Here is a 27,881-nt window from a genome sequence, read left to right as displayed (position 1 = left end):
TTTGTGGGAATTGAATGTTGCCACACCCAAGCTGAGATATCAATTTGAAAGATGTCAGATGCATTTGATGATAGGTGCACTTAATCTAAATTGGCCTGGGAATCAGTAAGATTAGGAACAGAAAGAAAAAAAATGAAGCTCTGGAGAGCCAGTAGGACAGGCTAAAAAGATTGAAGACTGTCATTATTCTCATGTAAAGCTGACAATTCCTATACGTTCAATTTGCTCTCAAATAATTTCTAGGTGAGCTAATTTATATTTAATTAATTTAATATTGCAAAGCTGTGCTGCTGTCTAAAACATACAGTGTGATATAGTCATTCACTCAATTCATATTAGTTCCTGTATGTTCAGCAAAGTGAAGCTCGCTAACAAAGTTAAAAAAAATTGTATTGATATTGCAATCATCTCTGTTCTCCCAAAGCACTTACAGACAATAAAAGTAGTTTAGAAGCACAGACACTGTTCTAACTTAGGAAATGCAGAGTCAATATGTGCGCAGCAAGCTCCCAAAAGCAACAAAGTGATAAAGCATTGTTGATGTATTGAATGAGTCAAGATGCTCATTATTATGCCTCCAATGCTGTCCTATATGAAATCCGTGCCTCAGCCAGTTGAAAAGAAACTAACACTGGGTCATGTACTGAATGATGCCATTTCACAAAAGAATTTTAACAGTGTCTGTAAAATTTGCTTGTGATAGCTGTAACTGTGTCAGAACCACACATTCCATTGCAAAACAGTAATCTATATTTTTCATGATTCAGTACCTATACCTAGTATTTTATTCACTAAATGTTGATCTTTACATTTCTGTAAAGGGTATTTGTGCACTTATGTGATGTTCCACCTTCATTGAATGCTGATAGAATGATAATCTAATTATTTTAATCGACCTGTTCAGATATGTGAGGAAACACAGATGGGACTTGAATCTGGACCTTCTGGCTCAGAGGCAGGAGCAGTACCATTGTGCTGCTGAACCTTTATGATTAACCAAAAGGGAGGAACAGCATTTCCCAGTGACATCACTATGAACCACAAAACTAAATATGCCCTCTTTTTACAGAGCTCCAACAAAAGGAAACTTAATAAAGTTAAGCATACTCACTCAAACCTCAGATGTATTACTGAACATGGAAGATGTTAATCATACTGGCAGAGAATACATGCTTCCTCTCCAGGCAATGCAGTGGAAGAGAGGCACAGGTTGAGACCTACCTCTTCCACCTACCGTAGCCCATTACAACTTGGTCCTTGACCTACCATAGATCACTTTGTTCAGATCTGCCAGAGGAATTCTGATCAGCCTTTTTCCCTCTTCACATGTGCTAGTCACAAGCAGTGCATGAAAAAAGGATCACAACTCTTACTTATAATGCCTGGCACACTGGGGATGTTCCTAATATGATTAAGTTTAACCCTATTTATTGAGGGTGTGTTTGCTCATGTGCACTTTACAGGTTATGAATTAACTTTCATTGTTCATTAAGTGGCCTCATCATCCCAGATATTCCACATTAAAGGTCAAAATTTTGTGCTTTGGAAGTGCTGATTTGTCAATGATCACCAATTTTTGTGGAACACAGGAATGAAGGGCAGTAGAAAATAAGTTGACACAGCATTAGCATAAGCATACAGAGGAAATGCATCTGGTAATGTGTTACACTGTTAAAAAAAGTTATTTTCTCCTTGCATTCATATCACACACCAACATTCACTAAAGATGGTTTGGAGTCCTATTTAGTAGCCAATATAGCTTTATAGCTAGCCATTGGGAATGTGAGGAAACAACCCAGAGTGACTGGCCTTGCAATTTATTTTTTATTTTCGTCTAGGGGAAGTTCTTGGGCTTTACTTAATATCTCGTCATTTTAGTAATTTGAAATCAGGGACTCAACACGTGTTGCAGTTCTCATGTGCCACTAAGTCACCTTGGACTGTGTATCCAAACATAAACAAAATTGCATAAGAACATAAGAAAAAGAGTATCCATACTGACCCTTGAGCCTACTGCATCATTCAACTAGATCACATTTATACCCCATCAGTCCCTTTCTTAACCAATCATTTAGTGGATCTATAATCCATTACAAACTCCTTATTTGACCCATAATCATAATAATTTTTTCCCCGTTTCCAGGTTTCCTATTTGAGGATTGTAATTTCACTGTGAGTTGACTGTTACCATGGGCAATTTTCCCTGTAAGCCAATGTTTGTCACTACTTTTTCACATATAATATGGTCAGAGTTAAAATGAGTTAGTATCTCCAGATATTGTCCAATATGTCATTGTTCTCTACAGTAGTTCTTCAGGAGGCCTATTAGTTCATTTTAGTTTTTATGGCTCTTCCAAACAGCTGTTGAATGAATCCCAACATCTGCCCTTTCCCCATAGACCTTTGACTGTTTCCTTTACAATTATACAATATGTACAGTCCCCTTTCCAGCATTACTATTGGATCTGTTTCCAAGACTTTTTTCAGTAAATGCATTTAAATACAGCACAAAATGATCTTCCCTCTTGTTCTTTTGCCAATTCTCGTAAATGCATGTCTTCTGGTACCCCTGATTATGTAATCACTGAGTATGGATGCCAGATGTAAATGCAGTTACAGAGTGGTTAGGGTTAGACATATTTATTTGCACAACAAGCATCGTTACTTAGAGGAGTGAACATAAGTGGTGTTAAGAGCTCCTTTATTCATAGCTCTTCTCTGAAAGTAGCTCAACACCTTCAATTTCTACCTAACTGGCATTGCATTAAGCCATCTATAGCTCTCACACAAAAGTTTCACTTCTCTGCATTAGTTCAAATATAAAGATAAACCTTTTTAAACATTCTCATGATGCGCCACTAAAAGGGTGACAAATCAGTGTATCAGGTCACTGAGATGCTCACTGACATTGCAGCTCTAACCAGGCTACCATTTCGTTCTGCTAACTGTAACTGCCAAAAACGATTGAGTATTCTAAGAAGAACACATTGCACCACAACAACCAGTAATGATCAGCTTAACATAATCACAACAGGAATGCAAACTCTGTTTAGATGTATTTCTGAGTTAAGACCCAAGCAATCTTTTGATTGATCACCTAAAATTTCCACTCTTGCTGATTGACACCCTCTCCCGTCAATTAGAAAGCAAACATATTCTTTATTATGAACTGAATAATTCAGCTGTTGTCAAACCACCTTTTAGTTCAATCTCCAACAATATTGTAATTAATAAATGAAAATCTTCAACATCAACCACTTATTTGTAATGTCCCTATAACTTGTTTTTATTCAACTTAACTTGCAGTAATGTCTTAGCGATTAATTTTTCATACTTGGAAACTTCAGGTCATGGCAGGGTTGTCAACCCTAATCTTCAGCAGATTTCCTGAACAGTAAAATTAAAACGTTACCATACTAAGACTGGAAGAATTCTTAATGTTATACCCAACTGATTCCCCTAAAACTACAAGCTGCTAGCCTAGAATTTGACTGAAGTGGAAAGTAACGTGTTTTACACAACATGAGAAAAGTGAGAAATAATTCATTATTCTTTAAAGTTACTGAAAAAATTGACACATTTTGTTGAAGCTTCTCACCTTGCATTAATCAGGACATTTTGCAAGAATACAAATTCAAGGGGAAATCAACATTTGTATTACACAAGAGGAAAGTGCTGATTGGTTGGACTCAGATTGCTAGAGTTGTTGCCATGGAGCAGGCACCCATTAATGCTGATTGACAGTTAACAGCCAGAGTTTGTTAGATTTTAAACCAGCCAGCTTGACCATTTGGTCAGGGCATTATTGTGAGAAATGAACCAATGAATATCTGTGACCCACTTTGTTGAGTTAGAACATGCATAAGTTCTTTATGACTGCAAAGAATAGCTCATTATATATTAATATACATGTCCAGTATATGCAAGTGTGCCACACTGTGAGCACAATTGACAATCCTAAATTGGTTGTCAGCAGAATTCCTTGCACATTCAGAATTATTCAGCAGGGGGGAGTTGGGGGGTGGGGAGCATAGTGGAAAGCAGCAGTAGTTAGTGTAGAAAAGATCACAAAAGAACCATCAATTAACAGTAGTACATTTTTGTGCTTTATATAAAGTTCTGAACAAGAGCCATACTGGACTATAACTCTGTTATATATTAACTCTGAAGCATTAACTCTGTTCTTCACTCCACAGATGCTGTTAAAATGAAGTTTTTTCCAGCATTCTCTTGTGTTTGTTTTGCATTTCCATGCTGCCTCTGGTGATATGTGCTCAAGAGTTTCTCTATTTCAAACAAATGTATTTGTTTTTCATATATTTTGCTTAAACAAAATACAACATTTAAATGCAATAGACAAATACATACTTGAAGGACTATAATGACATAAAGAGATGGTAAAGTCATCATAGTCTTACCAGACCACATGACTACTCTGTCATTAAAGATGACTGGTGGTAATATATCGTGAGGTTCACCATGCCTAAGATGAGGGACGAGATTGAGAAAGCCAGTATAGAAATTGAACCCACACTTTTGGCATTATTCTGCATTAAAAACCAGCTATCCAGCCAGTTGAACTAACCAAACACTTATATACCAAATACAGAAAACCTAGATAAAAGTGACTGAAAGATTGACTAAGAAAAAGTACAAATTAATGGGCAACTTTATGTTATTTATGTTTAATAAAACATTTATAACAGTATTTAGTGCTGAGAAGTCTACAATTAGTATGACAAAATATTGACATTAAGGATTTCCCATTATAAATGCTGCCACAAAAAGTCTGGCACAACAATTGTGACATTGCAACCAAACTTTGTTCCAGTTCTCATAATGAAAATGCCATTCAGCCTTGTTAACACATACACTGTACCACGATACAATATGAAGGAGCAAGAGAAACTGTCAATCTGATACACAAGTACAACTAGAATCACAGTTGAATGTTATAGCGCAGGAGATAGCCATTTGGCCCATCCTTATTCCATCTCTATGTAAGTGTAATCCAACTTGTCCCTTTTCCCTGCTCTTTTCACATAATATTCTGTAAATAAATGTGTTTTGCAAATTTTGATTATTCTCCAGCAATAAATGGCAGATTTTTTTTCAAAAAAGTAATCTCTCAGATGTATTAGAAAACAATTGCTTGCATTTCAAGTTTCCTAAGCTATGAGTTCTAATGCAACAGTTTATAAAAGTTTCACTGATTTGACAGATTTAAGGAGAAATCTGAAGGTGTCTACAATGTCACTGATGTTCACTTGATTTGCAGTGCACATTTTTTGATCATTGTTCATCTTTCAAAGGATATACATAGTGAAAACAGCACACTTGAGTTAACAAATTTCAACCAGTCAAACAGTTTTCTTTTCAAAAATATTTTATCAGATTTCTGACAGACAGAATGGTCATGTGGACTCAAGCAATCCATGGGCCCAAATACAAAGTGACAGGGTCGATGACTGTGTTCTGTAATTTAGCTCTCTGCCACAAAATAGCTTGCAGGCCTCAGATCCCATTCTTGAGAAAAACCTCAAGGGCGTTCAACTCTTGCAACAAATTAAGCAAATCTACTCTTAATAAGTTGTAATGTCAAAACAAAACTTAGGGGTTATTCTCCCCATTTATTCTCCAACTAACCAATTAAATTCTTACTGTCCTATAATAAATGGAACAAATTTGGATTTTATTTATCTGCACAGCATTAATAGACACAGGCAAACTAATGTCTTTTCTGACTGAAAGATGGATGTGTTACAGAGTGTACTAGGCTCTAATGTTTACAAAGGTAGAGGATTTTGACATCAAAATTTTGAACTTAGCCTCACTGAAGTATGTTTGGGATTTGTTGTCCACTATTTCCCAGATTAGGTTGTCTTGATTTTTTTCCTTATATATTGTAAACCATAAATGCTGTATTAAAAACAGCCTACTCAGCTTGAGTTTGAATACTCTTAGTTTATTCCTGCACTAATTATAATAAAGGTTAAAAATGTACAATTTAGCAACAGTCTCCTTAATAGTGTCAAATTTTGTTTGATAATCGCTTGTGAAAAACCTTGGAATGTTTTAAGACATTAAAGGCAGTGTATAAGTACAAAGTGTTGATCAGTATCATAAACTCATGGGATGTCTTGACCATTCTGATTAACCAAAAATATTGCTGATGGATGGGATGACACAAGTTTCTTTAAGAAAAAGTCACTCAATCAGTTTCTTGTCACTAAAAAAGAAAATGGAAAATGGATGAAAAATCATTGCTCATTTAACAGCAACACATTTAGTATTAGAATAATGGACTGTACCAGCAGATCAAGTCATGCAGTTTTTATAACAAACAATGTGTAAATGAATGTCCTGCCTGGAAGCTGCTTAAATAGTTGATTCAGTTCCATTTCAGTACAATCCCTGCCTGGTGTCTCAATCTTTACAGCAGAAATCCTGAAAAGATAAGGACCTTAACACACATTTCTGTGTCTGCGGGGTTGTAATTTAATCCTTTCTCCCTGCTGGGAAGAGTTGATTTTATGACATCTTATAAATACAGTCAAACCTATGTTGGCAGATGATGTAAATTGAAAGACGCGTGGGTAATGACAACATAATAATGCACTTTTACTATGGAACAAAATCATTAGAGTAATTATCATCGTGGATATAACCTGATCTATGCAAACTGCATTACCTTCTTTTAATTCAAATGAATGCCATACTATCCAACTCCTCACAATCATCAATTATTTTAAATGTTGCCACTGCAAATGTGGTTAGTAATCATACAATGTGTCAATGAGATAATGTAAGTTAATGTATTATGTTGCTTATGCATATCATTATGTGGAAAATGAGGCATAAATGATCGCTTTCCAATGTAATTCAATGCATCTTTAAATAGTACAAACAGTAATGTAAAAGCATAGATTAGCCAATTGATGGCACATATGCCTCTTAATTAACTGTGGGATTGTGTTCCATTTGTCCCTTTGAGTTTGCTTCATCATTCAATAAGATCATGGCCAATCTGGTTGAAATCATAATTCCACTTTCCTGTCTGCCCTTAGAACCCTCCACTTGGTTGTCTTTCAAAGGTGTGTCAAACTCAGCTTTGAATGAACTCAGTGACACTGCTTTCTGGGGAAGAGAATTCCAAATAGCCAGGAACTTCTGAGAAGAAAGTTGTCATTCTCATTTCCATCTTAAAAGAGAAATCTGTTATTCTTAAATTGCACCTTCTAGTTCTAGTCTCCACAACAAGCGGAAATGTCCCTTGGTTTCCGCCTTATTAAATCTTACACGTTTCAATAAGTTTACCTTTCATTCCTCTAAACTCTAATGGGTATAGAAACATAGAAAATAACAGGAATACACCATTTGATCCTTCACATCTACTCTGCCGTTCAAAAGGACCATGGCTGATCATCCAACTCAGTACCCTGTTCCTGCTTTCTCCCCATAATCTTTAATCTCTTTAGCTCCAGGACCTATTTCTAATTCCTTCTTGTAAACATTCAATGCTTTGGCTTCAACCGCTTTCTGTAGCAGAGAATTCTACAGGCTCATCACTTTTTGGGTGAAGAAATTTCTCCTCATCTCGGTCATAAATGACCTGTCCTGCATTCTTAGACTATGACTCTAGTTCTGGACTCTCCAGTCATTGGAACATCTTGTTGGGATTTCAGCACTGTACTGATAGGATCACTGAGAATTCTGTTTATTTCAGCTAAAATATTAACTAAGGCTCTGCCAAGCAGAATAAGTGGACGCTAAGGATCAAACAATACTATTCAAAGAACGGGCTTTTTTTTTTTCTCAGCATTACTCTTCAGTTTACCAACACCATTATGACGAGTCACTCAGTTATTGTAGCTAATGGTTCTTGCTCTTTATAAAGTGATCGCCTCATCTACACAGCAACAACAACTACTTGAGATGATTCAAAGTATGTGAAGCGGTTTCAGAATTTCCAAAAAATCCAGAAGTTTTGTCAGAGAAAAGCACATCCTTCCTACCAATACTGATGAAAGACCTCACGTTTCTTTCTTCTTAATTAACAGGTACACCTCATTGGGGTAGTGCACTGAAAATCAAGCTCCAATATTCTTGGAGTCATCACAAAAGCTAAAGATGTAAAAAAAATGCAGAATTCTCCAATTTATCTCTCTATTAAACTTAAGATTGACAGAAAGCATGGACCATGTTTCTATATTTAACAAAAATTACTATTTTTATAAATAGATTCTATCTACAGATGAACAATTATGAACTACTGACATTATATACTACTTAAAACTTTACACATAGTAAACAAATCATGGACAGAAGGAAAAAAATAGAGACGTTAAGTGGTCCCTGTTCATACAGTCTGAGATGGTCCTGAGATGGATTGATAATACATGTTGTTCCTTTATTTCCCTTCTCCAGATACTTTCACTTGCTTGTAGAAGGTACTAGATGTTAGTTCACATTTATAAAGTCTCAGACTTACTGTTAAAAGCCACAGTTTACAGGAACTGCTGAGAAGGAAAATAAAAACCTATCTCAGGCTTCATTTGCTTTTAAATGCAGAGCAGAAACATCCTTTTCCTCCCAAGGTCCAAACAACATAGTTGTTAGCAGGCAGAAGGTCTTTGCCAATAATAACCGGTCACAAGTCCACAGACCGATTTGCTACCTATTGTCAAGCAAAGGTGCAGTTGTACACACAACTTGGCTGCATCTCATTTGCAAACAAAGTGTTCCCCCTCGCCACCCCCATTGCATGAACAGGCAGTTGTGTAAACAGCACTTACAATGAGTCAAGTTCCTTGATTTTAAAAGGTGCAACAATCCTTCAAAAATCATTGGTTTTTAAAAGGTTCTTTTTCCACTTCAGTCCACAATCAAAAATAAAAGTAAAAAAGGTATGGTCTTTACATGACTTTGCAATAATTCCATTGGTGAATGTTCCATAATAATCCCTTCTCAAACTACAGGAAACAAAAAGACTAAACAGGGTTGTCAAAGCTCAGCAAGCCTGTGCTGTTTATGTGCGGTATGCTTTGTTTGTGTGTTTGGGCTGAAGGCTTCAATAGGATTTTTATTTTTTAAAAAGGCGCTGTTGCTCCATTTGATCCTGATTAAGAACTTATCCATAGACCCATAATTTCCTATTATTATTAATATTGAATAGTAAATAGCATCTTTAAGGGAAAGTAAGTAAATGAGGGAGAAAGGAATAGAAGGAAATGCTGGCATGGTTGAAGTCTTATTTGAAGAGGATCATGTAGTTAATAAAGACTGGCACAAACAGATTGATTCAATTGGCCTACTTCTCTGGTATGCAGGTCTTTTTTTAAAACCAGATAATAAATGTTGGAGGGGTGTACAGTAATGGGGTGGAGCAGAGTGGGGAAACAGCAATGAACGCCTGTTCCGTTCTCTCCCGGCCACATGCCAGGTACAATTGCTATAACTAAACCACAGTAAGCCTCAAAAAGAGCCCTTTTCCATCACAGCTATGAAGTAAGCTTTGCAAGTGGCTATTTTAACAGCCGTTTTACTAGTAAGGCAAATCAACTTAGTGCTGGAAGACCAGTGGGTTTCTCTCTCATTACAGAAAAGGACGGGTGGTGGTTTACCCAAGGGTCACCACACCTCCGGCAAGGGAGAGGTTGAGAAGGCAGAACCTTCATGGTAACCTCAGCTGGTACAGGAATTCAACCTTGCTAATGGGGTTGCCTGCACAGAAAGCAGCCATCCAACTGACTGCCGAAAACAACTTGGGAATCTAATTTTAAAGGGTGTCAAAGTTTAAATTGTTGCTGCCAATTGAAAAGCAGAGTTATCCCTAAGGGGGTCACAGAGACCTGGAAGCTGCTCACTTCCCAGGCTAAATCACATGGTTTGCCAACTCCTCCTAAATGTCCTTCTTCCTATGATTCTTCAGCTTTTCAGTCCATTCACCAAATGGATGTCACCCATTCAAAAGGTCAACCTATTCTGCCTTCTGGTTCTTCCTGGTTGCCTACGTCCCAGAATGGGCCTCTCAAATCAAAGCGCCAGGATGGTCACCCAGATTTGCCCTCCCCTAGGAATGATTCTGCATTACAGAGCCATGAAACTATGAAGTGAAAAAATGCCAAGTTACATTTTCAAGTTCAGAGCGTACTTAGCTTCAAACATGTGGCATCACGTATTAGAGTCTCCAGTTTAATAAGACTAATTCATACCTTTCACACTCATGATTCACCAAAAATTGTTCAAATTTATGATTTATTTTCACATATCTTAAGAGTATGAATTCCAGATACCCACCAATAAATATTGATCATTTGCTGTAGAAATGCTACAGGGGATTACCATTGGAGTCAAATGATACAGTTGCAAATAGTTAGGAATCTTCACAGTCAAGCTAAGGTTGCTGGCACCCTTTGACAGGTTCTTCAGAATTGGCACATTTTTCACAAATCTTAAAGTAAAATGATGTAAACAACATATATTTTAAATAATTTCAAACATTGCAAAAAAGTTGGTTGGTTATGGAACTTCTGAGTCACAATGAGAAAAAGTGCTACTGGGTGGTTGAAATATTTAGAAAAATATGTTTAACAGCTCACTTTCATTTAATGCTCCAGAATTAAATAGAATAATCCAGACCAAGTGTTACTGTAATTTCACTACCCAATGCATTGCCAGTATTAAGTGGCACAGAAAAAAATGTTTCAATATTTCTTCAGTATTATGCACTGAAAGTGTAACCACATTTTCACTCCACTTAATGGAGATGCACTTTGGAAATTTCAGCCCAAACATCATTTCCAGACACTTGTCTTCACCAACTGGAATTATTATAGAGACTTTTCCAAAACTTATTTAGTGACTGAAGTACACTAACAACACACTTTGTAAAATGGGCAAGATTCTACTCAGAAATAAGACTCATGTTAACTTTGCATAACCGCTTTAAACATGATTTACTAAAAAACAGAAATAGTAGCATAGTAAAACCTATAACATTGACACCTGAAGTTAATTTTGGAGCTAAATAAAATGCAAATGGAATTTTAAAAAATAATTTGCTGTGTTACATTTTTACCACAAAGAAACACAACAAGAGACAGAAGAACAACAGGCATGTTCTCCTGTGCTCTAGAATCAGAAAATGTGCTCTTGTCAACCCTCACTACTTCAATTCTGACAAGCAAATGTTCCAATTCAGCATGACTCATGAAGACTGTATGCAGCTTTCCTAGTGAATGGTAGGATACAGCCTGTTCTTCATGAAGACAACAGCAGCTGTGTGTTGTCGGACTCCCGGATAGTGTTGGATATGGTCAAACCACCGGGAAACATTTACGTATCTCTCTCGCTCTTCATGGTTTAGTTCAGCCTAGAAACAGATATATCAAAAATAGTTAAGAACAAGAATAGCAGCTTAACATAGTGAAACATCTTTAGTTACAAATGGGCCAATAATCAAAATGAATACAGTGTATGACTGAATCACACAGATTTGAAACTGTCCCAAGTTTGATACATGCTGAATTAATTGACCACAGCTGAGGATGTAGCAGAGGGAACTAAAGTGCTCTATCTAATCCTAGAATCATAAGTCAACTCAAAACTATTTCATCACTGGGGTGAAGAAGAAAGATACTTGGACAATGGAAGCTAGGATTTCAATTCCCAATTACCCCAGGGATGCCTATTTAAAAGCTGCTTAGAATTGGGTTCACCTGTGATGTATTCATGGTTGAGGTGCTTATTAATAGTTACCGAGAGTGCTCACATAAGTGCTCACTTTTTGGATAAGGTGGAAGAAGGTTGGGCACTTTTAGAAGCAAAGATCCAAAAATAGTCAGCAGGAAAATGAAATGGGAGGATAGTAGGAGCTAGAGTGTGCATTTGTACACAAGGGAAAGCTTTAATCAATAAAAGGGTGCAGGAATGTATGGGAATTCTGTTTTACACAGAAAGCCAAGTTTAATGGTTTACATTTATGTGACTAAATGAAAAGGCAATTTGTAAATACAGACCTGTGTATTAATTGCCTACACTCCATTGCTTCCATGTTCATAGCACAATTGTAATACACATGACAATTAATTGCAGGTCTACAATAGCAAGAGGTACTGATTAATTTTCTAAGCTGCATGGGTCCAGAACATACCACAGAGCAAGAACAACATTAAAGGATTGTGCAGTGTAACAAACAGACTTGATGGGCAGCTGGTCATTTTGTGTCTATCATGTTTGTATGTTTACACAGTATTAAGAGTATCAAAGTTTTAAGATGATGTTTTACGAATGTACACTTTAATTTGGATAAAAATGAGGAATTAAGAGAGACACATGACCTGTTATGGATTCTGCCTAACAAAAAACTTAGGTAGCTTGGCTGTTACAGGTTTAGAGGTGGGGTGCTCAAGACTGTCCAATTGGGAAGAAAGTGCAAGATATTCACAGCTATAAGCATTTACACAATGGCAGCTGTGCACAGTAAGTAGACCATTAGGTGTTAATAATGTGAAAGCTCATGCTTTAAAACTGTTCACTAAATTTCAAGACAGAATGGAGCTGGGGCCTAAAGAATTGTTAACTAGCATTTTTACCTGGATGAAAAGCCTGCCCGATTCACACTGCTATAGAGACTGGGCTTTGAGAGGGGAAGAGTCAACAGGAAACCACTGCATGATTGGGTTACAGGTTTTCCTGAAAGATCTCTGAACATATCAGATAGTCAGTATACAAGAAACTGACGGAGAGACAGAAACAGAAGCAGATCTCTGTGCAGGATGTGGATGATAACCGTGCTTGGATTGAAGAGAACAAGCACGTGAACATTTAAATGAATTTGGATCATTTACCTAGCCCTGGCTAAAGGGGCTAATTTGGAGTTCTTGTCACTGCAAAAGTTACTTTTGCCGTTAGGAATTACATGACTGGGAAAAGAAAAACAAACCCTCTTAAGTGAAGAATCCTAATAAGCAGTCTAAAAAGGGACAGAACAAAGTGTAACAGTGGAGGGAAATTTTCTGTAATTCTAAAAAGTTAATGGGAATTTTTTTCTGAAGCTTACAATACAATTTGCCCATTGAAACACTTTAGTCTATTTGTTTTTAGTTACAGAAAAAGTTTGAAAATTTGGAATATTATCCCGTGATCCTTTCAATCACTAGAATTTGGAAATATCAGTCTCTATGGGGACCATATTATGGTTAAAGCATGTTCAGGCATAATTGTTAAAAACAATAGAGAGCCACCACAATTGCCTAGAAATTATGACAAGTAGTCAAGCGCACAGAATTGTAAGAAGCATACTGAACGGTCAGTTAGCTGGATGGCTGGTTTGTGATGCAGAATGACGTAACAGTTCAATTTCCATACTGGTTGAGGTTACCATGAAGGTCTCGCCTTTCCAACTTCACCTAAAGCGTGGTGGTCATTAGGTTAAACTCACTACCAGCTGTCTCTCATGAGAGAGCAGCCCTAAGGTCCTCCGGGACAATGGTGACTTTACATCTTTTGTGTATAAATGGACGTATCTCGACTTTAATTACTGGACTTTCTGTAAAATCATTACCGGTAGGGATAATCCATGAATACCGCTCTATTCTGAACACTGGAAGTGTACTACAGGATCTTATTAGCAGAGCTTAAAATTAGAAGGGAGCCATTTTAAATGAAAGAACCAAGAAATCAAACATATTTATTGGAAATAAAGATTAAATTCATTCCTTTAACAATCTTCATTACGTAGCCTCTTTCAAAACTTTCTTTCCGAATGTCTTACTAACCTGTCAACTGCATCACTCCAGTCCCAATAATTTCTCATTGCTTGGAAAAATTCAGAAGTTGGCTCCAGCAGACATGACAGAAAAAGTGAATCAGTGGCAGACTGAACTTCAGTTTGCCAAATGTTAAAAACAGGGGATTATCAAGTAGACAGCTTGTTCTACAAATCAAGTGTATACTTGGACAGCTATGTAAGGGAGACTGAAGGCAACTTGGGGAATGGAACAATCAGGTGGTAAGGTGAACAAAGGGATAGAATTCTAAATGCACCATCTTTACAATTTCGCAGGGTATGCTGCCCAGCAACAAAATCCATGCCCAAATCTACCCAACCTGAGCATGAAGCATTTAGATGTCAATGATGACGCTAAGCGAGAAATCAGTTAGTTGGAAATACTACAATTTCCTTAATGTTTGATAAATTATTTGATAAGCTATACCGCCCAGTGTTGTAGTTCGACATTTAATGATTTTGTGAAGCAGCCAGCATTTGAGGTGGCCAATCTGGGTTTTGTCATGTGAATGCTTGCCAGCTGCACAGTTATAGCATGAGAACAGTATGATCACGAGTGGCATGTAGTAACAACTGTGAAGTGAAATTTGCTTTCTCTGTAGTACGGAGCTTAACAACAAACCACATCTGTTTCATGTCCAACTCAGCTCCTGCAGAACAGAGTCCCACACAACACATATCCCTGAAATGCTGAGTGCAAAGCTGCTCATCATGACTGACTTAAGTATGTGAACAGAATGGAATAAGTACTTTATGGTGGCTGTGAAGTGGTCCATACAGATCAAGGCCTGTCAACAGCTGTGGTATCCACAAGATGATTCAGATTGTATTTCATTGTAGAGCCTGTTCAAAAAGTGAGAAAGTGTTTTAATGTAAAACAGAAATAGAAAATGCTGGGCATAACTTAGCAGGTCAACCACCATCTGTGGAGAGAGAAACAAGAGTTAATGTTTCAAGTCAATGACCTTTTGGAACTGGAAAATGTTACAGACGTAACAGTTTTCAGCAAGGACTGCAGCTGGGACTAAGAACAAATGGGGGAGATCTGTAATAGGGTACAAGGACGGAGAGATGGAATGACAAATGAATGACAGTGCAAGACAAAAAGAGATGGTAATGGGACAAGTTTAAAAAAAAACAAAGATGGGTCTAGAAATGTTCAAGGCAACAGCAGAATAACTGAAGTAAGTAAACCAACATTTCATTTGGATGCTAACAGTGAGATAAAAAGTCAAATTCTATCTGTTCACACATGCGATCTGGGTGTTGTGGCTAGGCCAGTATTTATTGCCCAGACAGCAGTTAAGAGTTAACCACATTACTGTCTGTCTAGAGCCACATGTAGACCAGACTAGGTACGGACAGCACTTTGCTCTTCTAAAAGGACATTAGTGAAACAGATGAGTTTTTACAACAATCGGCAGTGGTTTCATGGCCACCATTAGTATTTCATTCAAACTGTTTCACTGATTTGAAATTTCACCATCTACCATGGTGAGACTCAATCTATGTCTCCAGAACATTAAATTGGGGGTCTGGCTTACTAACTCATTACCATGTCACAGTCTTTCCTAAATATTGTGCCTCCGACATTTACCTGGGATGATGCTATATCAAAGCGCTGGGGTGACTTAGGAGTGATCAGGATGTTGGAAAGAATGTATTCCTGCAATGCGAAAACAGAGCAAAGGGAAGGTGTGTTGGTGGTTCCATCAAGTTGGGAGTGGCATAAATGGGTGCCATTGATCACAAGATTAGTATGATGGAAGGCAATGACAAGTGCAATCCTATCATGGTTCTGCGAGGGAGGAGAAGGAGTGAGAACAGAATTATTGGAAGTATTGAGGGCCCTGCCAACCAATAAAGGGAATCTTGGTTGAGTAAAAAGGAAGATGGGTCAAAATCACTCATGTAGCATTGTCAAATCAGGTAGAATGGAGACAGACAAATTAGAAAAGAAATGGAACAAAAACTGAATCATTATAGAAAGCAGGGTGGGAGGAAGTGTAGTCAAGGTAGCTGGAGTCACTGAGTTTACATGTGGTTTTTAATCAATAGCCTATCCCCAGAAATGGAGACAGATAAGTCAAGGAAGGAAATGGGACAATTGCAAATGAGCCACATGAAGGAAAGAAATATGGAAATTGAAATCATAGTTAATTAAACTTTTCAGTCTGGGATAAGAGCAGGAAACAAGCATCAGTAGTCATTTTCAGTATTTGGAGTGCTTTGCCTCTGTACAAGTGTACACTTACTTTTTAGATGAACCAGTAACAACAGCGCACACAAGTCTTCAATAAAATCTTCTAGACGCACAATAAGCAGGGTATCTTACAACAAATCAAATACGTGCTGTTGCTCATATTGCAAAAGTACTGGAATCCTCTCTTTCCTTTGTAGGGAAAATGCTCATGAAGGCATTTATTGCATTCTGTGAGTATGAGCTGAACTCCAAATGCCAGCACAGAAGTGCTTAAAACTTGGGAATAAGACCATAAGATGAAGGAGTAGTAGTAGTCCATTTGGCTCATCACGTCTGCTCACTATTCAACGACAGATTAGTTGATTTTATAATCCTCAACTCCACTTTCCTGCCTAATTCACATAACATTTGATCCTCTTACTGATTAAAAATCTGCCAATCTCAGTGTTGAATCTAGTTAATGACCTAGACTCAACAGCCCTCTGCAGTAAAGGAAAAAGAAATCACAGATTCTCTACCCTCAAAGAAGAAATTCTTTCTCATCTGTGCTAAGCGGATGATGCTCTCTCATGCTGGTACTGTAATGTTCCATGAAAACTTGAAAGCTGTCTGATTTGAGGATGCCCAAATTTAAATACTCGTTCTAGAAGGCATTTGACTTCCATTGGAAAATTCTTGCTCCATCTGCTGAATTCATAGTATGTAAGAGATTTTGTCTATTGTGATGAAGCCAAAGCAAAACTAGAAGGTGAACTTCCATGCCTGGCCACGTTTGCTCCACACAATCACGCCACACTTATTAAAGCTTCGTAAAAAGAACTCCAGAGGGAATTTTTTGGATTGTCAGAGTCCTATTTGGCAAGGTGGATGACGAGAAAACAGAATCAGCTCTACTTAGTTTTTTGACAAGCAAACCTTGGTAATTGCAAGTCAACTCCATTAATGCAAACATATTTTTGAATAACTTGAAGAACTGTGGGTCATTAAAACATAAGAGAACCATGTAATAAATGAGTTGTTTGACTCCATCTTCTTTTCAGTCTGTGCACTCTAGACACACACATGCTTCATAAGAAAAAAAAACTATTTCCCCCATGTGGCTTTTGGTTCTTTTGTCAAGCATTTAGAAGAACCACCCCAGTTTCTCCAATCTACTCATTTAACTGAATGGATTATATAGATATAGATGTACAACTGCTCCATAATTCAGTGTTAATTGCCAGTAAATTATCAATTCAAATGAGGCTTCTATAATAGCCAGTATAGAAGGTATAATCATTCAAATTTTGATTTCAGTCATGCAGAACTGGAATACTTATTTTGATCCCAGAACTCCACTAAATTAAACATCTGAAAGGCTGTATAGAACTATCTAATCCAACTTTAGAACAGCAAAAAGTTATTTCATTAATAACATCAAGCAATGGTGATATTTCAAGCTTCAAAATATTTGATAACTTGCAGTATTTCTGTGGTGGCAGTTCACAAGCTTTATGAAAAACGTGTCACACATTTTAGTCCAAAACGCTACAAAGCACCTCCCTGATTTTAAATCAATACCAATTCTGAGCATTACCTCTGCTTATGATTTATGCATATTAATTTTAAGCACAGATTTGCTAATGATGTTTTGAGGCATATCTGCTGAGGGAAATCCAAATTTGACTGCGTAAACCAATCTCTCATTTTGTTTTGCTGTTGCTATTACAAGTTATTGAATCTGACAGATTGTTGTGCAAGGTATCTCCAACAAAATTTGAATGTTTTCTGCTGACTTACTCTGGCACATTCCCAATGAACCTAAAAGACAACCAACAAACAACAGTTTTGGTTAGATAAGCTGTTCCACATTCCTCTTACTTACACAATCGATTGCATAGCTGAATCAGAGAACATTAGCATCAGTTGTACCTGTATGGGAGGAGTCTAAAAGTAGTTAAAACAGGGTGCAGTCAGCCAGTTGGTTTAACTGGAGGTTGTGCAGGATGAAAGGAGTTATAGCACAATCAGGTTTTTCCTTTAAAATTTAAAGTTGATAGCGAGCTACTTTGAGATATTTTCATACAATCAGAGAATTTTAATGTCATATTTTGTGAATAATTTAACATTCTACAGCAGTTAAATAGATTCTTTATAATCTTACCCAGAGGTTAAGTTAGTTAAAAGTCCAATTTCTAAGGTTCTATAAATCACTCACCACGATAGGATGAAGGCCATTGTACACCATGATATCTGCTAATGTCAAGCTGTTTCCAGCAAGGTATACTTTATCTTCAAGGTAGCAATTGAGCTCCTACAAAAACAAAACAAAAATTGGTGGGAGGCATGTACATAATAAATTGCCAAGCTAGAAGTCATTGCTTTACAAATTCAGGTCATTCTTTATCACCCAAGCCAGAGATTGGTTACAGTGGCTCTTCACTGATTTGGCCTGGCTCTGCCATACAAGGTTATCAAAATGGAAGATCAGAATTAAAAAGGTGAAATCAAATAAACTGGGGTTAAAAATTGCCTTGGTTGCAGTATTAATGTATCAAATATCAAAGAACGCTCAACCTGCAGTACCAAATTTGTGCTGGCATTGTTGCTGCTGCTTAGAATAATGAGGGTGAATTAGCACCGTAGTTCATCCAACAGGTCTTGAACAGTATCATAATCATAACATTCACATCAGCAATGCCTGGACTGTGCAAATTTGCCAAAATATAGTAGTTTATGTCTATTAATAGGCTTCATGTATGCAGTCAACTTAATCGCTGAGAATTGTAATGGATGTGCAGAGAAATGTCCAGATGCTTGATTATTACTTTTTGTAAAAAGAAATCATTCGAACTAACACGCTTGGAGAAAGTCACTCAGAATATATATATATTGCTAATTTTAAATTGCAATTATTAAATTAATCAGATCTCAAATTGTAGAGTGTCAGAATACCACTATTAAGATAGTTGTGGCTTTTGTTTTCATTTAATTTTATTTAAAGTTTATTCAGTTGGTGCTGCCACTAAATAATTTAGGAAATGCCAAATAGCAGGCGACAACTGCTAGGCTTTTGTGTATAACTCTAACAGTCACCTTTCAACTATAACCCACTTTTAAGAATAACATTCAATGTGGACTGTGGCATTTTATATATCACTAGTTAGTGTAAACTCCTTTGTAAATGCAAGTTCAATTGATTTCAGTCTTGGCCTAAAATGGCATGCTTTATTTATGTTCAAATTTTAAACTCCTCCCTGTTGGGGATTCTGATGAGGCATAGGACAAAACATCTAATTTAAAAAGAAGCCACAGAGACGTTTCAGTTACTGTCAGTTCTTCAGAAATGAAATTAACCGTACCTTTAAGGTCATTCTTCTATCCTCTTGACTGTTACAACTGTCAATTCGAGTGATTCTATATTCGAGCCATTGCTGAACTATTGCGCTCTTCTCTGCTGTGTTTCCCAAGAGCGCCTCTTTTTTGGCCACTTTTACAAGATGGGATGCAATGGTAGTCAACCCCACTAAACCAGAGCTATTATTAGTCTGTAGTACAGGGACCTGCAAAGTTGAAAAGACCAGGTAATAAATGATCTCCCTACAGTGGAATAATAAAAACTAGGTTTAGAAACACAACTCAAAATAATAGCTCAGAATCAAATAAATTACAGCATACAACGGCACAAGACATGCTGATAGAGATAGGTGCATGATTTAGTGAAAAATCAAACCAATCTTTTAGAAGTTGCTGACTTATGAAACAGAAACCAGCTAACATAGGACGTTAACACACGATATATTCACTGGAGTCAATAGGATTAATTGATCACATTCGTATCAATACGCTACAGGGAAAACAAAATTGGACTTAATAGAACAGATGAAAGCTTCTTTTGAAGAGATTTTGGAGCCATTTGTATTCTTGGGAAAGGGTGGAGAAATGGAACAGTTTAATAATACATAACCTCAAATTTCTCATGCCATGAATCGTTCACTCAAGGGGAAAGAAGTACCGTAAATGTGAAGTTGGGCTGATATAAAAACAGTTCAAGTCAAAACTTCATGCGGCGAAGATCTTTTATTTCTGAAACCTTAGAAGGCAACACGGACATGGTATTTATTTACCACGAATGGCTTGATTCTTCTCTGCTTAACCACTGGAGGAAAGTTATTCTAGGACTAATAAATCTTTATAATATTCTTAAAGAATATCTAGTATTGTAAGAGCTTCAGATTATCATCCAAAATTGAATACAACAATTCACTGAGAAAATAGGAACAAATCAGACCATCCACATCAAGTCACAGTATGGAGCTGGAGGAACACAGCAGATCAGGCAACAGGGGAACAGGAAAGTCGATGTTTCAGGTCGGGACCTTTCAGAGTTCAGCACCTACAGTTCTTGCTATCTCTTATAGAAACAACATATGGATGGCCTGTCAAAGAAAATTCATTTTAAGCCTCTCATCTGCTTTTCAGATATAATTGGACAGAATACAGAATTTTAAATGTTGATGATAATGTAAGCATGTGTGTGCACGTGCACCAGGGAGGAGGGAAACCAAAAGATGTGTGCTTACAGGTCTTGTTCTAGAGTGGTGGAACTACAGTGCAAGGAGTAATGGAATGTCTGTTGACACTCCAAAACCGCTCTCAGTGTGCATGTACAAAACACGCATGCATGGTACCCTGCCAGTACTTTTTTTTTTGAAGGTGGCAGGGGAAAAAGGAGAAGTCTCAGGTTACACAGCTGGTAATAATAATAAAAAAAAGCACTCAAGAGGTGATGTTATTATGGATTAATGTTTAAAAATAAAACAGAAAATCTTGGGGTGGGGGGGCAGCGCTGGTGGAGTCTTTCATTTATGCGGTATAACATTTCCAGGTAGATAAATAAATGGTGATGTTTCACTGGTGACATTGATTCAAATCAAAACAACTGCTGTTGGAACAGGAATGGAAATTAATAAAAATCTGCACGGATTTAAAAAAAGGCAATGTAATTTTCTTTTGGGTGACAGGCTTAGGCTTAGCTTTTGGCTAAGGTGGAGAAGGCAAAAAAAAAAGCGAGTTAGTCCCAGAAGTCTATTTTAGGGTCCTGCTGTAGTAGTAACATGCTTACATATGGGCCACAAGTCTGAGTTCAAGTCCCACCTGTCCTAGAGTTGTCTCATAACAGTGTTTAAGTGCCTGAATAAAATAATAATTACATTTGTGACAAACATACAGAGAAAACTCAAGAGCGTTATTCTGGAACCAAAAGTAACACTGGATTGCTGCTGATATACTGAGGCTACTACTTAGGAAGGATGGTCAGGCACTGGACTCCAGCACTCCGATTACGACTTTGCATCTTCAGACGCTGAGGCAATATCTTTTATTAAGCCTCCTCCAAGGTGGTGGGTCCTGATGACCTGCATTTCTTACTGCCAAGGTCAAGTCACGATTGCTATTCTGTTGCTGACTGTCGTGTGTGGAACTTTGGAGCATAGCTTACAAGGGAAGTATTTCTTCTGCCGGATGCACGGCCTCACACAATACACATATTTTTGGATTATGGAGTTGATGAGTCCTTTGATGTTCTTCCAGGAATTGCCTGATAAAGATGTAGGACATGGTCTGAGATTTCTCCCCACGGAGGTAGTGGCTGCTGTAAGGGAGCCACTGCTCAGGAGTAGATTTCTTCATCAGCAATGTGGCTGGTGGAGGACAGGGCTTCAGAAGCTTGGGTGACTAGACTCAGCAATGTGTTGGATGTCTGAGAAGCAGGTGATTAGGGCATCAGTCAACTTCCTGGACACAGCCAAAGCCATCCAGAGTCTCCTAGCTGTGGTATGCAGCCCTGAGAATGCACAGCGGATCGAGGCAGCTTAGGCAGACACTGAACTCCCAGCTGAACTGATCCTCACCTGTCCTGAACTTGAGAGGACACTTCAGATATGCGCCCTACAATTTGAGCTGTATTGAGGAGATTCCCTCCATGCCCGTTAAAACATTGCAAACGATTTTCCAATGTGACATGCTTCTGTATACTCTTATTTTTTTCAAAAGTTCATTATGGGATGTGGGTGTCAATGGCTATGCCCATTCCTACTTGCCCTGAGGGCTGTAAAGAGGCAGCCACATTGTTGTCGCTCTGGAGTCATAGTCATAGAGTCATACAGCTGTATAGCATGGAAACAGACCCTTCGGTCCAACTTGTCCATGCCAACCAGATATCCTAAATTAATCTAGTTCTATTTGCCTGCATTTGGCCATATCCCTCTAACCTTTCCTATTCATATACCCATCCAGATGCCTTTTAAATGTTATAATTGTTCCAGCCTCCACCACTTCCTCTATATGAAAAAGTTGCCCCTTCGGTCCCTATGATATCTTTCCCCTATCACCTTAAACCTATGCCCTCTAGTTTTGGTCTCCCCCGACGTGGGGTTAAAGATCTTGGCTATTCACCCTATCCATGCCCTTCATGATTTTATAAACCACTTTTATACATCACTCCTCAGCCTCCGACGCTCTCCGGAAAATAGCTCCAGCCTATTCAGCCTCTCCCTATGGCTCAAACCCTCCCACTCTGGCAACATCCTTGTAAATCTTTTCTGAATCTTGGGGCAGTGACTTGAAAGAAATTCTTGAATTTGCATATTAATCCTTTCTAACTGATTAAAAATTTAACAGCCATCTTGGGTTTGTTTGTCACATTTGCATTGGTCTATGACCCTTTGATCTTCTGCTTATAAATTCTGTGCCTGATGCCACCTCTCTCACTGACACCTGAAGAAGGAGCGAGACTCCAACAGTTTGCCTTCAAATAAACCTATTGGACTATAACTTGGTGTTGTGTGATTTTTAACCTACTGGAATACAGTTCTCTCATTCCTCTTTGCTGAATGAATAAAGAAGCCAGTGCAAGTCAAAGCACTCTGCTGTTTCCAAACCTAGTAATGTAACTTGTAAAACATGTACAACAAGAGATGGGGTACTGAGAGTTTGCCCATCATGATATGAAATAGATTTCTAGGATTCGGCATACAATTTTATTTTCAGCTCCTGTCATTCAAAATGCAAATCAGTTTCTACCACAGCTTCCTCGAGTAAACTTCATCTACATACTGCAAATATTTGTAGCCAGTTTTGTAACAAACTCTAAATGATTATAATTGATAGTTCTACATCCAGAAAAAAAAGTACATGTATCAATTTCCTCTTTTATTCTGCATTCTTCCTAGTAATCAACTTTCTTAGAAATGATACCAGCCATCTATTACTCAATGTGGCAATTTCTTTGACTCAAAATGTCTTTGCAGTAGGATCTGGACAACATCCAAACTTTTGTGCAAATGTTACTTGCCACTTATCAACCCAAGTGCCAGGCAACAAGAACTTTCCTAACAAGCTTCAGTTGACGTTCAGTGGCAAACCCATCACTGAATTCCCAACTATAAACATCCTGAAGGTTACCACTGACCAGAAAATGAACTGGTAGAGTTATATCAATACTGTGGCTGTAAGAGTGGGTCAGAGTCTAGAAATTATGCAAGGAGTAACTCACCTTCTGACTTTCCAAACTACATCACTATCTGCAAAGTACAAGTCAGGAATGTAATGTGACAGAATACTCGCATTTGCCTGGATAAGTGCAGCTCAAACAAAATGAAAGACGCTCGACATCATCCAGCAGAAAGCTGTAGTGGCACCCCCATCCGTAATCTTCAACATTCACTCCCTTCACTGATGCACAGCAGCACCAATGTGTACTATCTACAATGCGCACTTTAGCAACTCATCATGGATCCTTAGGCAACATCTTCCAAACTGGTTACCTCTACCACCTAGAAGGACAAAGGCAGCAGATATGCAAGAGAACTCCCATTGATAATTTCCCCTCCAAGCCACACATTATCCTGGTTTGGAACTGTATTGCCCAGAATTTTAGTGTTGCTGGGTCAAAATCCTGAATCAAGCTTCCTAATGGTGCTGTATGTGTACCTACTCTCCCCATGGACTGCAGCTGTACAAAAAGGCAGCTGATCGTACCTTCTCAAGAGTAATTAGGGTGGTAACTGCAGGCCTAACTGGGGACAACTAGATCCCGTGAAGAAATGTAAAAAATCTTACAATATCTTATGTCAATTTTACCTAAACCCTTCGAAATTAACAAATACGTTAACTTTAAAACAACTCGATCACTTCAAAGTTTACTGTTTATGAAAGCAGTATTTAGGAATGTACCGTACCAATACAGTATTTCAATTTTTATTCTTCTGCCCCATGATGAGAACAAATCTAGCAGCTCAAAATTAGCCAACCGTGAGCCGTTGTGAACTATCAACATCAGAACTGCTTTCAACTGCAAATCTGTAACGTCATGGTCTGGTATATCCCACTCTACTTTTCCCACCAACGCAGGAGTTCACCTCTGGTCAACAAAGAGTGCAGACGGCATGTTAGAAGCAGTACCAGGCATAGTTAAAATGAGGAGACCTGGTGAGGGTAAAACACAAGAATACTTCTGTGCAAAGGTGAAAGCAGCAATTGATAGACAGGGCTAAATCTGCAGTTTTGCCACATCCAGTGATCAATGAGTGCATAATTAGCTTGATTACTTTTATGCAACTAAAGTTATTGTATTCTTAATAAATTGCTAAGTTTTTGTTTAAGTTACAAACTTACGTCAAGAATTGATTATTTACAAAATCTAAGATCAGTTCTTCAATAAGTCTGGAATCAGTGGGGTTAATTTTGAGGGTATTTGAAGGTTTTAATTTTACTACATTGCAAATCAGAGGCAGAAGAGCTGATTTGGTTCGGTTGTCTGTTTCCGTGTCATAACACAAGTGCCATTTAATAATCATTTCCAAGATGACAGAATCTAGCCATGGTCCTTTGACCTTCAATGGCATTATCGTCACTGAATTTTCCAACATTAACATCCTAGATCTTATTATTCACCAGAAAGTGAACGAGACCAGCCATACGAATATGATTGGTACAAGAACAAGTCAGGAATTGGGAAATCTGAGGCAAGTAATTCAAGTCACAAGGCAAAATGATACAGTAATCTAGTAATTATAGACATTTTACTTCAGGTCTCCAGATTACTGGCAAAGATCCAGAGGTAGGAATTCAAATCCCACTTCAGCAGTTGGAAAAGTTAAATTCAAATGATTAAATAAATCATATTTTGAGGAAAGTTAGTATCAATGTTAATGACAATAAACTTTCCACATTGATGCAAACACCATGTATTTGACTAATGCAATACCAAATCTATCTTCCTTACATAGTCTGTATTTCATAGACCCACAGCAATGTAGTTAACTCACAACTTGCCTCTGACATGTCCTGACTAGGCATTTTGTTTGTAAACCTTAAAGGCTGCAGCCAGCATATGCGTAGTGGGTATGAGGATTACAGAAATTTAATCACGTACGATTATAAGTACCAATAATCTCAACATCTTCTATGGCAAAGTGAAGTTCACAAATAACTATCAATTTATGAGGAATGTTTGAGGTCTCTCGGTCTATACTCGATGGAATTTAGAAAGATGAGGGAGGATCTAATTGAAATTTACAGAATACTGAATGGCCTGGACAGATTGGATGTTGGAAAGATGTTTGCATTGGTAGGAGAGACTAGGACCTGAGAGCACAGCCTTAGAGTAAAGGGAAGACCTTTTAGGCCAGAGATAAGGAGAAACTTCTTTAGCCAGAGAGTGGTGAATCTATGGAATTCACTGCCACAGAAGGCTGTGGAAGCCAGGTCATTGAGTATATTTAAGATAGAGATAGATAGGTTCTTGATTGTCAAGGGGATCACGGGTTACGGGAAGAAAGCGGGAGAATGGGGTTGAGGAACTTATCAATCGCATGATTGAATGGCGGAGCAGACTCGATGGGCTGAACGGCCTAACTTCTGCTCCTATGTCTTATGGTCTTATAACTCTAAAATCAATCATTCAGAAGTGTTTCGCAAGGAGATAACACATTCTGTCACGGCTACGTATACTTAAACAGCAGACTGCCGCTGATGGACGGAATCTCCACGGCCGGCCATCCCGAGGCAGTCACCATGGCCACCAGATACCCAGATGATGACGGGGAGGTGGGGGAAGGGATCCGAATTTAATTCGCCTTTCCTCTCTATTCCCGACCGATCAGATCTCTATTTCGCTCCCAGTTTTGCTCGGTCTCTTTGCTCACCGAACTATCGCCCTTCCTATACCCCAGTTTGCTTCGTGTCCGAAGTCCCAACGTCTTTTCAAGCGACTCGAGCTCCACCATCGCCGACGCCATTTTTGCTGTTTGCTTGGCTCCGCCCCCGTGACCATGGAAATAGGCCCCGCCCTCCGATCCCGACGGCCCACCATGCGCCTAACAGCGCCTCCCGCGGTCACAAGGGCATCTGCACCCAAGCTTCTCAGGCCAATTTTTAAAGGGAGCTCAAATCATTCCTGTTGCTGCCACCCACCCACTCCTTCTCCAGCCGTCGTTGTGAGAAGCCTGCACATGCTTCACGATGCGACGGTTAAGCAGAACTTCCTGAATGATTTGGAATTATTCAAAACGCCATGAATATTTTAGCTGAAATAGCAAGAACTGCAAATGCTGGAGTCAGAAAATAACAAAATGTGGAGCTGGAGGAACACAACAGGCCAGGCAGCAGCTGAGGAACAGGAAAGTCGACGTTTCGGGTCGGGACCGTTCTTCAGAAATTCCACACTTTGTTATCTCTGAGTATTTTAGCAGTGCTTTACAGCCAATTAAGAACCTGTGAAGTGTAGTCGCAGTTTTAGTGCATGAAACAAAACTGTCAATTTACAGACTGTAAGCTCCCATCAACAGCACTTTGAAAGCGATCAGATAGTTTGCATTTGTGGTGTTGATTGATGGATGCATTTTGGCCAGGACACATGGGATAACATTTTCTGAAGAAGGGTCCCAATCCGAAACGTCAGCTTTCCTGCTCCTCTGATGCTGCCTGGCCTGCTGTGTTCCTCCAGCTCCACCCTGTGTTATCTCTCTGACTCCAGCATCTGCAATTCTTACTATCTCTGGGATAACTGTCTTCCTGCTCTTTGAAAGAGTGCAATGGCCCATTTTGCATGTGATTGGGCAGTCAATGGGGTTTGCAGTGTAAGATTCCATTTGAAAGACAGTATCACAAACATTGTGGCACTCCTTCTGTATGGTCACTGGAGTGTCAGCTTTGACGTTTGTTTTCAAGACCTGGAATGGGACTTTAGTCCAGAACTCTTAGATGAGAGTGTTACCAGACAACCAGGCATTTTGAATGCAAGAAAGAAAAAAATTAATTTCATAATCATACAACTCACATTAATAAAGTTAAATATACCGAAGAATGACATAAAAGTGCCTGAGAAATAATTACATTTAACATTAACAATGAAGTCATTTTGTAGTAAAGAACTTGAATACTGCCGAAAAAAGACATTGTTAAGAATACAAGTGCAAAGGAAAACTAAGATTTATACTGTTTGATAGGACAGTGCAGATTGATTAGCAAATGGAGTCCAATGTAGAGGCATTGCCATGGAGAAAGTGCCAGTTACATGGTGACTGATAGTTAACTGCCAAGCTTGGTTTAAATTTTAAGTACACAAATTTATATCACTTTTTGATCTGATCTCAGGGCAGTGCCTTAAAAGAGGCAACCAGCCTATTATGAAATTTTAAAAAAGCATAACAGTGAACTGTCAGTCAACATCCAACTAGTGCTTTCAATGCAATGCCTGTATCAATGAGAATTCACTTGCTGAAAAATCTATCATACAGTATTAGAGATAGTAGGAACTGCCGATGCTGTAGAATCTGAAATAACAAGGTGTAGAGCTGGATGAACACAGCAGGCCAAGCAGCATCAGAGGAGCAGAAAAGCTGA

General features: G+C 38.3%; 1 protein-coding gene across 1 annotated transcript; it reads right to left on the bottom strand.

Annotated features, from left to right (window-relative positions):
• Positions 1–10,240: 10,240 nt before the first annotated feature.
• Positions 10,241–26,335, bottom strand: eef1e1 (eukaryotic translation elongation factor 1 epsilon 1). Its single transcript, XM_020529646.2, has 4 exons — positions 26,183–26,335; positions 19,337–19,537; positions 18,193–18,288; positions 10,241–11,374 (listed from the first exon to the last, which is right to left on the bottom strand). Exons 1-4 carry the CDS (start codon positions 26,273–26,275, stop codon positions 11,234–11,236), a joined length of 531 nt encoding a protein of 176 aa, XP_020385235.1. The 5' UTR covers positions 26,276–26,335; the 3' UTR covers positions 10,241–11,233.
• Positions 26,336–27,881: the final 1,546 nt, after the last annotated feature.

The sequence above is a fragment of the Rhincodon typus genome, chromosome 4, assembly GCF_021869965.1.
Source record: "Rhincodon typus isolate 14 chromosome 4, sRhiTyp1.1, whole genome shotgun sequence".
In the NCBI taxonomy this organism is placed as follows: Eukaryota; Metazoa; Chordata; class Chondrichthyes; order Orectolobiformes; family Rhincodontidae; genus Rhincodon; species Rhincodon typus.
The sequence above is the reverse complement of the archived record's forward strand: the minus strand, read 5'-3'. Positions and strand labels throughout refer to the sequence as shown.